Genomic DNA, 12,577 nt, shown 5'->3' on the forward strand with positions numbered 1-12,577 from the left:
CCCAATGATTTAAATCAGTAGTATCTTTAACTGAAACCTCATAATGACTGAAAAATTATAAAATGGAAGTTGAGAAAGCAGAACAATAAAAGCATATTTAGCTTCCATTCTTTCCAACTAATGATTTTGAACTTTCTTACTAATTTACGTAGGCTCCACTAAAGTTTGTTTCTTTTGTTTTGTATTACTAAGTACTAAAAAATTCTAGCTCTTCTATGTATCTTTGCACACAAACTGTTAGCATTTTACTGGGTAGCTAATACATCTGTGGCTAAATCATTTGTTTTTTGTCAGTGCACACACATACAAACATACACACGCGTGTGCACACACACACGCTGACTGAATTCATAATTACTAACACTACCTGAATAACAATATTAGAAAAAATTGTTTTCTTAGTTTTTATGAAGTATTTCGTCTTGCCACATTCCCTCTTTTATTTGTTCACTTTATAAACTCCCTGAAATCAACTACACAATAGAAAAAGACACTAGTTTTTGAAAACCAAGCAATTTAAATCCAGCCTAAGACAGTTTTTGCCAATACTTTCTAAGTCATAGCTTCATGATTGTTCACACACCCATTAAGGTATCTTTGAGGTTTAGTGCAAGGTAGGTCTGGATGTCACTCTTCTTTTTTCAAAGATGTACATTTTGCCTATTCTGATTTATCTCTTATAATAATGATACTTGAGCATCAAGTAAAATGAGCAATTCAGTGACCATTTCTTCATTTTTAATAGAGAAGTAAAAAAAAAAATCAAAATTTCAAGCCATTTATGTTATACTTCAGCCATTGACAGGCTTTAGGTTGTTGCTGTTGTTTGTTTTTGCTTTTGGTCTGTAATTGCAGCCCGAGGCTTATATAGGAATTTCCTGAGTATGTTAAAATAATTAGGAACAAATCTGAACTTTCATATTAACTTCAAAAATATTTTGAAATAGAAAAATTACAAAAGGTTGAGAAAAAGATCAATAAAATTTATCCATCTATGTTTGTTGATTTTCTCTTTTCTCAGAAGATCAGAGGTACTCTCCACCTCTACCTATGCAGGCCCACGCACTCATTCACACCAGTTTTTTTGAATCAACAAAAATTAATTTATACCTAGAGAGTACAAGTAACCGCTTTAAATGTCCCAAGGCAACCCTATAATCCTCTAAAAGGGATTTCAGTTCTTTTCTTGTCAAATTTTGGCTATGAAATAACAGCTCAATACAGTAATGGAGGGATATAGACGCTTTAATCTAGGAAGGAATTACCTAGAGTATTTCATTTTTTACAAAGTAGCTCACTACTGTGTAGGAGTTCCTCTAAATCAGCAAAGAGAGTTCTCTGATCTTATGTTTTAGCCCCAAGTTTTATGGCTATAACCCATATATATATTTAGGATTTGCAGTTGTAAATCATTAAGACTATCCCATTTGGACACTGATCCCAAAAAGTGCCTATTTTTTACTTCACTGGTATCAAATCAGGAATATCACTTCTAATATCTGAAATAATTCAATCTTAAAACTGTTAAGAAAACCATTTAAAATTACATGTGGTTCTGTTTTCCAATGCCACATAGATCCACAACAATTATGAAAATAGAGGATCCCAGTAATGCTATGGCCATTCCATGGTTCTGGGGAGACAGAAAAGGCGATTTCACATGTTCTACTTCCACGTATGTTATGGTTTTAATCTTAATGGAACAACAAAAGCGGTGACATGTTAAATGTAAAACAGATGTTACAATCTTACAACTTTCTGGCTGAAATCAGGACCACAGTAAAAGGCTTGGAAGAGAAGTATGAATGCTTGACATCTGGGAGAATAGGCTCTGTGTATATTTTATTTGAAAGCATCCATTGTGAAATCACTTGAGAAGATTCTTTTCTGGGATTCAGTTTCCTTCTACTCTTTTGTTAGGGCATGCCTGACACACTAACTATTAAAATGTACACAGATGAAAAAAAAAAAAAAAAAAAGGAATGCTGACGATAATACACGTAGGTGGGACAGCACAGAGGAGTGAAAGCAGGAGGGAACACTAACCATATTAGGCTTGGATGGGCAACAGCGCACAGGGAAGAAGCCCTTCCACAGCCACAATCGCAGCAACTGAAAAGCAAACAAGAGAGCCCAAGATAAGGAAGAGATCCCACTCCCTCGATACAGCATCAAGACACTATGAGATCAGACAGGTGTCTGCTTTGCTTTCCAAAAGCAAAAATCCCTAAATGCATACAATTAATTTTTCCACACTGCCTTTCAACTTAAGAAGCATTTTATGAATTTAAGAAATACAGAACTGTATTAGTTATTTTTATTTTACTTAAAATGCCTATTGGGTAGGAAATATAATGAGCCAATGTATTTGATTATTCAATTAACACAGACATACAAATAAAGATGTAAGCCCATTTAAATATATCCTTTCTCAGAAATTCCTGCAAAATTTATATTCAGAAAACATTCTAAATAGCCGTGTAAATAAATGATTTGTACAGTGCTTACAAATTTAGGATGGAGAATAACGCCTTGCTCATTTGATCCACTGATTTCTTATAGCAGTGGCATCATTTATCACAGCTTATGGAAAATGTTATGCTTACATGACTTCTCCAATCATTTATAGAAAGCTACCAATTTAAATGTACATCTTCAGATTTAAAAAATGCATCTCTATAATACATTTGCAGAATTCTTCTAATATCTATATATAAGCCAACTATATATGATACATGCACTTTTCTGGATATTGCAACATTCAAGATTCTTTTAAATTTTCCAAATATTCATAGAAAAAAAATCCAGAAAATACCAAGTAAGCTATTTAATAAAAAATACATTATTATTGGAAACCACATAAACTAATGACAGACTATAATGTAGATGCATTTATTCCAGTATAGTTTATGAATTACACTTAGAGTGATTTCAAGAGAACTGTGGAATGAGCTCAGTAATAGTATCATATACCATCAGGACAAGACTACTGCCTATTTTGAACTTTAATTACTAGAAATGATTCTACTCTATTTTAAAAATGAGATGAAAATACAATATAAACATTTAAAGTAATTGGAAATATTAATGAAGGTAGACAATATTTCCAAATCAAATTCCAGTGGGAACTTTTTCAAAGGAAAAATAGGCAATGTTCTGTATATCTTCTCTGGAGCATTGACAATACTTTAATTTTTCTCACTACTAAGTGAGAATTTTGCTGTCACTAAAATGGCAATTGTGACATTTATTTCCAATTTGAGTAATTGTATTTAAAAAAAAAATCCAAATAGTTGTTTTCACCATAGAGACACTGAACGTCAAGGTTACAGTATATCAAAATGTTAAAATGCTTAAAAGAGTAGGTAAAGCATCTGTAAATACTTTGGCAAATACTGATATATTTCTTTATAATTACATTTATTTCATTAATGTTTTAATTTCTGATATCTTATGTTAACTTTCCTATTGCTTCTGTTGTATCAGTATTCAGATTTGGATGTGGCAAAGTATGGTCCATGGGGCGAATCTAGCCCACAGTCTGTTTTTGTAAGCACGTGTCATGGAATATGGCCACGCTCATTACTTGTCTGTGGCTTCTTTTGTGCTATCATGGTTGTCTTAAGTGTTCTTATGACGAAGAACGTGTGGCCCATAAAGCCTAAAACATTTACTATCTGGTACTTTAAAGAAAGTTTGCCCTTTTTAAAAAATTTTTAGTTTTGTGAAATAAGGATTATTTCTTCATCTTTTTTTTTCTTCACAGTTTAAACCTAATGAATGACACATATGTAGTTTCACTGTAATTGGTATTATCTAATGGCACAATTATCTCAAGTTATTGATATTTATTAATAACAATAAATTTGTATATATGTGTTACTTTCAAATAGCACAGTTCCAACTCAATAAATAATAGATAACAGTAGCTTGTTGACAGTTGTGTATGATTGTTTTCAAGCAGTAAAAACAATATGATGCCATCTTCTAGTAAGATTCAAACATCCTTCTACCTGTTTGTTGTCATATACCAAGAGTGTATAAACTACGTAGAAGAGTGCTTAGGAAAGCAAGAACTGCACTGTGATTGGCCATTACTTCAAAGATCTGTTTACTACTTGATCAGGGTTCTAAGACTCAAAAAACACCCTAATGATTCCAAAAAATAAGTAACATTTTCTTTAGTCCTCTTCATTTGAAAAATTATAAAACCCCTTCATCTCAATATTAGTACATATATGCATACACGCACACAAACACACACACAATTGACTGTAACACCAAATCTACAAATTTTAGTCCTGAAGAATTTAAATCACCTTGTTTATCATTAGATTTCAAATTTACAGTTTTAAGAAAGTTTAATTAAAAAATCTGAAATCATGTAAAATCAAACATTTTTTTTGTGAGTCACTGTTTTAGATTTTGTTCTGATACTTTGACTTTTTAAGATGCATAAATATATACTTTGGTGACTTAGTTAACATCTTTGTGTCTCAGGTGATGGCGATAAAATAGGATAACAGTGGATCTTAATTCATAGGTTTTGTGAAAATAAAGTGAAAGAAGCTATATATTCATTTAGATCAGTGTCTGGCACATCACACGCTTGGGGAGAAAAGTGGTAGATATTACTTTTAGTAATATCATAATCAAAATGACAGAATAGGTTCTCATTATTTCAGAGAAACTTATTTTTTCATGATCCATATAATATTACCATAGTAAGCATTTCCATTGATGGAAGAACTAAATATTTAATTACACTCAGACCAATTCATATAAATACAGATGGCCAATGTAATTTCAAAAAATCATTTCCATGAAATACATTTTCTAAGGGTTTAGTGATCAAAGCATATTGTGCATTAATATGTCATTAAGCAAATTACAACTGAAGCCCTTTTCTATGAATATCTGAAGTGGATTAGTTGTCCTCCAAATTACTCTTTTTAAATAAACTCTGAGGATGCTGTCACAGTCACACCTCGGCACCAGATGGTATAAAAAACATGTTCTTTCCTTAATCAGTAAATACTCTAAGTACGGGCTGAAAATGCTTAGAAGCCTCCAAGATAATTTAGAAACAGAAACCAAAATGTGCTAGAAATAGCAGCCAATCTAATTTGTGTGTGTTATGGTTCAACACAGAGTTCCCCCTGCATTCCTATAAGATTTTAGCACCTGCAGCTATAACAAGATCATCATTATCCAAGTTTAAAATAGTTTAGTCCTTCCAGACTTAATATCAAAACTCTTGATCTCTGTTTTAACAAGATATTTTGATTTGTCCCTCAGAAGATTAAAATACGATAATGGAAGCTTCCTAGATTCGAAGAAGATTCAAGCGAAATTACTTTAGCCAGGCCTTACACAGAGTTGATCAATATATGTACCAAGTGTGTCAATAAGTAAGATAACCTCCCTCCTACGAAAGCAAGGTGATGATAACTCTAGGGAAGAAAGTCTGAAGGATACAAGATCAGAGAAGCAAGGCTGCAGGCTGTGGATAAATGATAACTTAAATTCTTAAACAAGAGATCATACAAGCAGATAAGAAAAAACATTAAGACTCGAAAAGATAAATGAGAGGCAGGAAGGGTAATTCCACAAAAGAAGTATTTTAATTAGATAGAAAGTATTTTCAGTTTGCCAATTTAAAAAAAAGGAAGAAAATGAAAAAGTTGCATAATTTACTCATTTTGAATAAAACAATGACGACAACAACAAAAAAATGACGGTACTCAGTGCTGGAGGAAAGGGTTTGGTTGTGCCCTCAAAGGTGGTAGGCCACAGTGCAAAGTACCACCAATACTTTGGAAAACAATCCCCCCCTAACTTATTAAAGAGTAGGAAAAAAATGTCCTCACCTTTTGACACCACTGGGGAGCAAAACAGTTAAGACCCTTGGGTTCGTAGCCAAATTAGCGGTAGTACTGGATGTATCCACTAGTAAATGTATAGATTTTGGTAAATTAATTATTGATGTAAATGAGATAAAGAATAGAAATGATACCACACAGGGCTGCTTTGAAAATGAATATGATTATACACGTAAAGCTTTCTGCACTTTCCTAAGCTCACAGTCAGTACTTTAAAAATTTTTAACGGCTATTATAATAACACGAATTTATGACAAAAAGTAGGGTGCAGATGATATATACGAAGCTGGATATAGATTTTTTTAAAGGCACTAATGACTAAGAAATATTTTGCAGCTAAAAAATCTATTTGCGGAGTCTATGACACAATGAAATTAAAACAGTATAATACTGGATTTTTTTAAACATTAGGTAAAAATGAGTGTGCAGAGAAACAAAATGATGGCCAAAAAATGTATATAAAAGCTTTAAGAACCACTGTGCTGGACTGTTACATTAGTTTGCACTCTTATGGGGCAATTTTAGTTTTCTACAATTTCAATTTTTTTTTTGTGGTTACTTCCCTTTTAAGAAAATTAAACAAAGAATTGAAATAATTCCAATTATGATGCTTATCACCATATCCTGTCATTTACACTCTATCAGTTTTGAAACGCTAAACATATAATTCAAACATGTAAGAAATATTTACGACAAAAGAAGCTGAGGATATTGTTCAATGGTAATTCACACTAGAAATACTGTTTTATGCATTTCTTAAACTATCTCATAATGCAATACTGTTTGCATCTGTGTTTTAATTTATTACCACTCTTCTTAGATGTGGTACTGATGAAGCTAGGCTAAAACTGAAAAAAATCTTTTGCAAAAACTGGGAAGGGGGTAAAAAACATAGTGATAACACATGTGGTCTTCAAGCTTTGCTTCTCAGTCCCCATACGTCTGACAAAAAGGCATAAAATGCTGCCATTCTCCAAGAGGAGGTAACACAAAAAAGGCTGGGAAAAGGTTTTTGTTTTAAGTGTGTTTTTCAGTAACTTGGCCGGGAATCCCACATCTCATTACAGATGTCCATTTATATGATTTATATATGCAATCTAATCACTCTTTCCACGTCAAAGTCTAGGCAAACTGGAATAGGATATAGCTACACGCAGAGGTTTTTTAGTCTTTTCCAGTGGTCTGCTTCCTTCCTACTTAAGATCTTCTTACCCCTCACTGACGATCATGGGTGACTGCCTATTAAGCCCTAGGCCCCTGATCAAAAATGGTCCTGTCTAAGCACTAGTCCTTGGCAGGTGAGTTTTGAAACATCAGTGGATCTCTTAGTCTTACATCATCCATTCTAAACCTGGCACTCTCATATCTTCTGTGAAATAAGAAATATATCCATTTCTGTCCTAGTTCCTGACACAATTTCTAAAACCCTTGTTAAACAGGGGTACTAGGAGCATCTCTTGTTGTAATATTGTCTTTGACCCTGGGTCCTGACTTAGAGCTCCTAAACCTCTTGGAATTTCCTGTGTCATTAGGAGTGTCTTTTGTTCTAATTAGGTGACCCTTAGTGGGTTGGTCACCACAAAGATCAAGTCATGATTAGAATCTTGGAATTGTCAGCCTAACCTCTCATTCTCCAGAGAGGAGAGAGGGGCTGGAACAGGAGTTAATGATGTATTATGCTTGCACGATGAAGCCCCCCATACTGGAAGGGGTGGCACACCTCAGCTCCAGGGGAATGAAGCTCCTGAACTTGGGACCCAGACAGACCTCACCCTGTGCTCCTCTTCTTCTGTTTCTCTGTGTCCTTTGTCCAATCCTCTATGACACAGTCAACCGGTAAATGTAAGGAGGTGTTTCCCAGAGTTCTGTGAGCTGTTTTAGCAAACAATCAAATCCGAGGAGGGAGGCCATGGGAACCTCCAATAACAGAAACGTGGGTAACCTGGGGACCTATGACTTGTGAGTGGCCTCTGAAGTAAGGTGCAGACTGAGACTAGCCCTGTGGGGTCTGTGCTAACTCTCTTTCACATCCAGTTGAACTGATTTATAGGACACCCAGCTGGTGGCACAGAGAATTGCTTGGTGTGGAAAACAAAGCCCCAAATGCCTGGCTTCAGAAGTGCCGTGACTGTGGTGGTGTGAAAGGAAAGGAGGAACACACAACAGGAACTTGTCTTTCCAACATGCTTACTTTCTTTCTCTGTGTGTTTCCTGTTTCCAGCCTAAGAAGTCCTATTGCAGTAGTCATAAAATTAAGAACCCTGGGACTCAGAGACAGGGAACCATTTTCCCAAGATGGCACTTCCACAAGTTGTGGAAGTGAGAGGTGGGCACCAGTTACTGCATCCGACTGTCCAGGAAGCACAATTTCATCTTGCAGCTTCTTTCATCTACCCCGCCCCCATCCTCATCTCCCCCTCTTTGAAAATTTAAATACATTTGCATGAGGAACTCCCATAGGGACCTTTCTTTCTTCACTAAGAGCTGGTTACCAGGTTAAGAAAAAAAATCTGATAAAGTAATGCATAATAAATTGCATACAAAAACTAAATTGCCTTTATCTGAGTCTAGCCCTTACTGTAGCAAAATATACTGCATTTGGTTTTAAAGTATTAAAATACGGGTGCTATAAAAATACTCAATGATCCAATTCTCCTATGCTATTCAAATGCATGTATAAAATAGATTCACTCATATAAGTGACGTAGGTAAAGTTAAAATAAATTATAAATATTCATGGACTTCTCAAATAAAAATAGACCCCCATCCTTTTGCCTTAAGAACAAAATCATAAAAATAAATAAACAAATTCATCCTTAAGTTTGGAATCAGGAACTCTCCTCATTTCTTACTCTGAAGAGAGCTATTACGCTCTAGAAATATCAAACTATGAAAGCAGAAAGAGTTATCTTTAACCTCCACTTCAACTGGTTTATTTCCCAAGCTATACTTTGATGATGATTCACTGTACTTCTTTTAATCATTCTAATGGGCCAGGGAAATCATTATAAAACAAACTCTTCTCTCATGAATGCCACAGGTAAAAGCACTGATGCAACTAGCAAACGCTACTGAACATGTTGGATTCAGTTTCCTTATGCCAATATATATCTGGGAACTCAAAAAAGAATTTCACCAAATGTTAACTACCTTTTGTAAGCTTTTTGCTACTAGACACAATCATCCTCATTATCAGCAGCCATTTACTAAGAATCTTTGGGCTATGCTTTAAGAATAAGAAATTACACATAAAAAAAAAGCTTTCTACTCACACTATAAAATGATTCTAAATCTGGCTACAGATTAAACTGGGGAGCTTTGGAAAACAAAACAAAACAAAACACCATGCCCAGGCCTCACCCCCAGAACAATAAAATTAGAACACCTTAATACGGCCCAAGCATTATTTTTTTTCAAAAGCTCTTAGCTGATTTTTTCCAGGTTGACAACCACTGATCCAATAACTACTCAATAAATACTTGTATTGAATGATATGTCTTATAATAGTCTTAGGGGAATTTACTTAATGAATACAAAGGAAAAGGTTTATAATTAGCATATTAATGGTCTGCATGCTAATAAAAAACTTCTAAAGTGCCTGAAGGTGCTTGAAAACAATTTGTTCTCTGGTAAGTACTTTAAATAATCCTCCTGCAATCAGTTGACATTATTAATTTATACTATCTACAAATGAAGACTGGTTTGTTAAGTAACAGTAAAATTCATCCTATCTGCTCTCTTTTTTTTTTTGTTTTTGTCTTTTTAAGGTTGCACCTGTGGCATATGGAGGTTCCTAGGCTATACCTGTAATTGCCGGCCTACACCACAGCCACAGCAACAAGGGATCAGAGCCTTGTCTGCAACCTACACCACAGCTTCTTCGGGAAACACTGGATCCTTAACTCACTGGATCTTTAACCCACTGACCCTCAGGGATCGAATACGCATCCTCATGGATACTAGTCGGGTACATCAACCACTGAGCCATGACAGAAACTCTCTATTCTCTTTTAAACCACAAATTTTTTTTTCTCCCAACATTTAACTTTACAATTTTCTTTCAATTGCAAGTTTAATGATTAACAAAAGACTGTTAAAAACACAACACTAATTATGTTATCTTGAAATTATCTGACTGCATGATTCTCTCACTATTAGACTATCCATGCTTAGGAAAGCAGGAAGCATATCAAAGAATCAAATTTTATAAAATAAGCAAATTCTACAGTTATATTTCAAGCTAGCTACTTGGATTCTCTAGGCATCATAATATCACAAACAAAATAACCAAACCGGATGCCTATCATTATTCTAAGTCCTCCTCTTGCCCTCTGAGCTGCTGGACCACAGACTTATATAGTGACATGTGAAGCAAAGCTCAGCATTCTTTGGATTTGTCAGAAAAGCTTTGAAGAAGTGATGAGATTCTTCTCTTTGAATGGTTGCTGAGCTCAAGTAATCCAGAACTATGGGACATATCCTTAGTTATACAAGTAAACCAGAACTATGTGGACATATCCTTAGTTATACATACATGTGTATTATATATATTTATTCATGCTGTTTGTATATGAGATGGCATGCCATTAATGAGGCAGAAAGGAGTGAAGATGAGGCTAGGGAGGGTCCAAGGAGAGGCTGTGGAAGGCCTTGTAGGCTGGTCACCATAGACTGGACATGCCATGTACATTTATGTTTGCAGGCCTTCCCTGTCACATATTCTCTCATAAAATTTCTCTTCATTCTCCAGGTACAGATCATATTTATAATTTCTGTAACAATACTTCCATACCCCTTAAAGTAAAGATAATCATTTCCTCCATTCTAGTGTTGCACCAATCTGTTAAAAACACAACACTAATTATGCTATCCTGAAGATATCTGATTGCATGACTATCTCACTATTAGACTATCCATGCTTAGGAAAGCAGGAAGTATATCAAAGAATCAGATTGTATCAAATAAGCAAATTCTACAGGTGACCAAGGTCAGAAAAATCTAGTGAACCTATAACAAAAGATGCTACATGATCTATCAAGTACTTTTGTTAAAAGCTTCTCAGTGTGATATTTTAAACAAGAAAATCAAACTGTTTCACCTTCGTATATATTTCACCATCGTATATATTTCACCACTTAATTTTTTATATTATTCAAATTCAAATAATTGATGTCAGTACTATATTATTGCACACATGTGAATATATGTATAAATATAAATATGTGTAATTGTACTTTAGATGTGGCCAGTAAAACACTAATGCTTTTTAAAAACATTTGGTCTACATACTTTTGTCAAGTGTATATGATGTTTGGATTAAACCTTCTGAAAACTCAACTTTCTCTTCAAGTAGCAAACAGGAAATAGGACATGGTAGATTTTATATAGGTAGGGAAGACTGATATCTAACTCAAAACCTGTCAAACAGGCAGGTAAAAGACAAACAGGCGGGTAAAAGAATAAGTTTAAGACTCACTAAAATGCAAAAAAATAATTTTCTTCAACTTTATATTATTTTCACTTCTCTCCCTTTTTCTTTTTCCTTATCTCCCACTTTCTCTCTCTGGCATTGTAAAGACATCTAGTTTAAGTTATCTGGTAAATAAAAATCCTTCTTAAATAATTTCAACTCTCTGACTTCAAAAATACATTGTTTCTTTTGTAAACCAATAAGATTCAAGGTATTGCTGATTTGAACGAGTGGTTTACTTGTTCACTTGGTAAAAGGAACTCACAGTATATTCATGGCTGCAATCCTTAGGATTTTTTTCTCCTCTTTAGTTAAAAATAACTGGAAATTAAGCTTCTAAAAAGTCTTGGTACTACAATTTAGTGAAATGTATTAAGTGAGAGCCTGAATATACAAATAGACAACAATCAGACCAAACAGAAAAACAGAACTCTGACCCCAAATCTATAGCAAACCAATCCAGGAAGGCAAACTACAACCCCTGTAGTAGCTGACCCAAATGGTCAGAACTTTATCAATAAATGCCAGCTTCACTAATTTCTGTTCCTAGTTCCAACTTAGAACTGACTAGAGGAAGCCTTAATCAATCATTTATGATACCCCATTTCTGATTAGTCCACTTCCAGCTACCTCAGGCCAATAACCTCCAATCAGGGCATATCTGAAGTCTTCCCTTTTTTTATTCTAAAGCTTTTTCACTCCACTGCCTGCCTTTGGGTCTCTGCCAAATTCAGGTGATGGTGGCTGATTTCCTTGCTATAGCAAGCCGTTAATAAATAACCCTTGCTTGTTCTCATTTGTGTGGTTTTTGTTTATTTCCAAGAAGAGATGATCTTTACTAGTTCAATAAAGGGAAATTACATATATTCATCTTTGCAATCAACCACAATCTTAGTTCTGTTCTGGCACAATAATGGTGTTGATATAAAAAATACTGAATCATGTGTTTCTCCTAGAGGATGACACCTCCACCGAGCAAACATCAATTACCTCCATTTCTGGAAGCTGAACATTACTCTAAGCTTCTTCCCTGAACTTTTCCTTCCCAGTTATTTCACAGCTGAATCAGGTCTATCTGTAAGGCTTCTTTGAGGTAAGTGTACTAGTGTCATGACTAATTTGCCTGTGCTTATCTATTTCAAGTCTTAATTTATTTTGAGAAAAGTACAGAGGAAAGAAAAAGCAGGGGAAAATACAGTTGCAAGACAAGTGATGCTAATTTTGT

At 34.6% G+C, this 12,577-nt stretch overlaps 1 protein-coding gene across 16 annotated transcripts in view; it reads right to left on the reverse strand.

Annotated features, from left to right (window-relative positions):
• Positions 1–12,577, reverse strand: part of EPHA5 (EPH receptor A5) — a 319,713-nt gene that overhangs the window by 57,264 nt on the left and 249,872 nt on the right. For 9 of the 16 annotated variants that reach the window (XM_003129048.7, XM_013978750.3, XM_084973902.1 and 6 more), the window contains one exon: positions 2,047–2,112. The exons of the other annotated variants lie outside the window; for them this stretch is intronic. In XM_003129048.7, coding sequence (XP_003129096.6) covers positions 2,047–2,112 — 66 coding nt within the window. The remainder of the gene's footprint in view (positions 1–2,046; positions 2,113–12,577) is intronic. 16 annotated transcript variants of the gene reach the window in all.

The sequence above is a fragment of the Sus scrofa genome, chromosome 8, assembly GCF_054392235.1.
Source record: "Sus scrofa isolate SSC_HxYL_T2T_F1_AM1 chromosome 8, Sscrofa_HxYL_maternal_Yorkshire_Landrace_v2.0, whole genome shotgun sequence".
NCBI lineage: Eukaryota > Metazoa > Chordata > Mammalia > Artiodactyla > Suidae > Sus > Sus scrofa.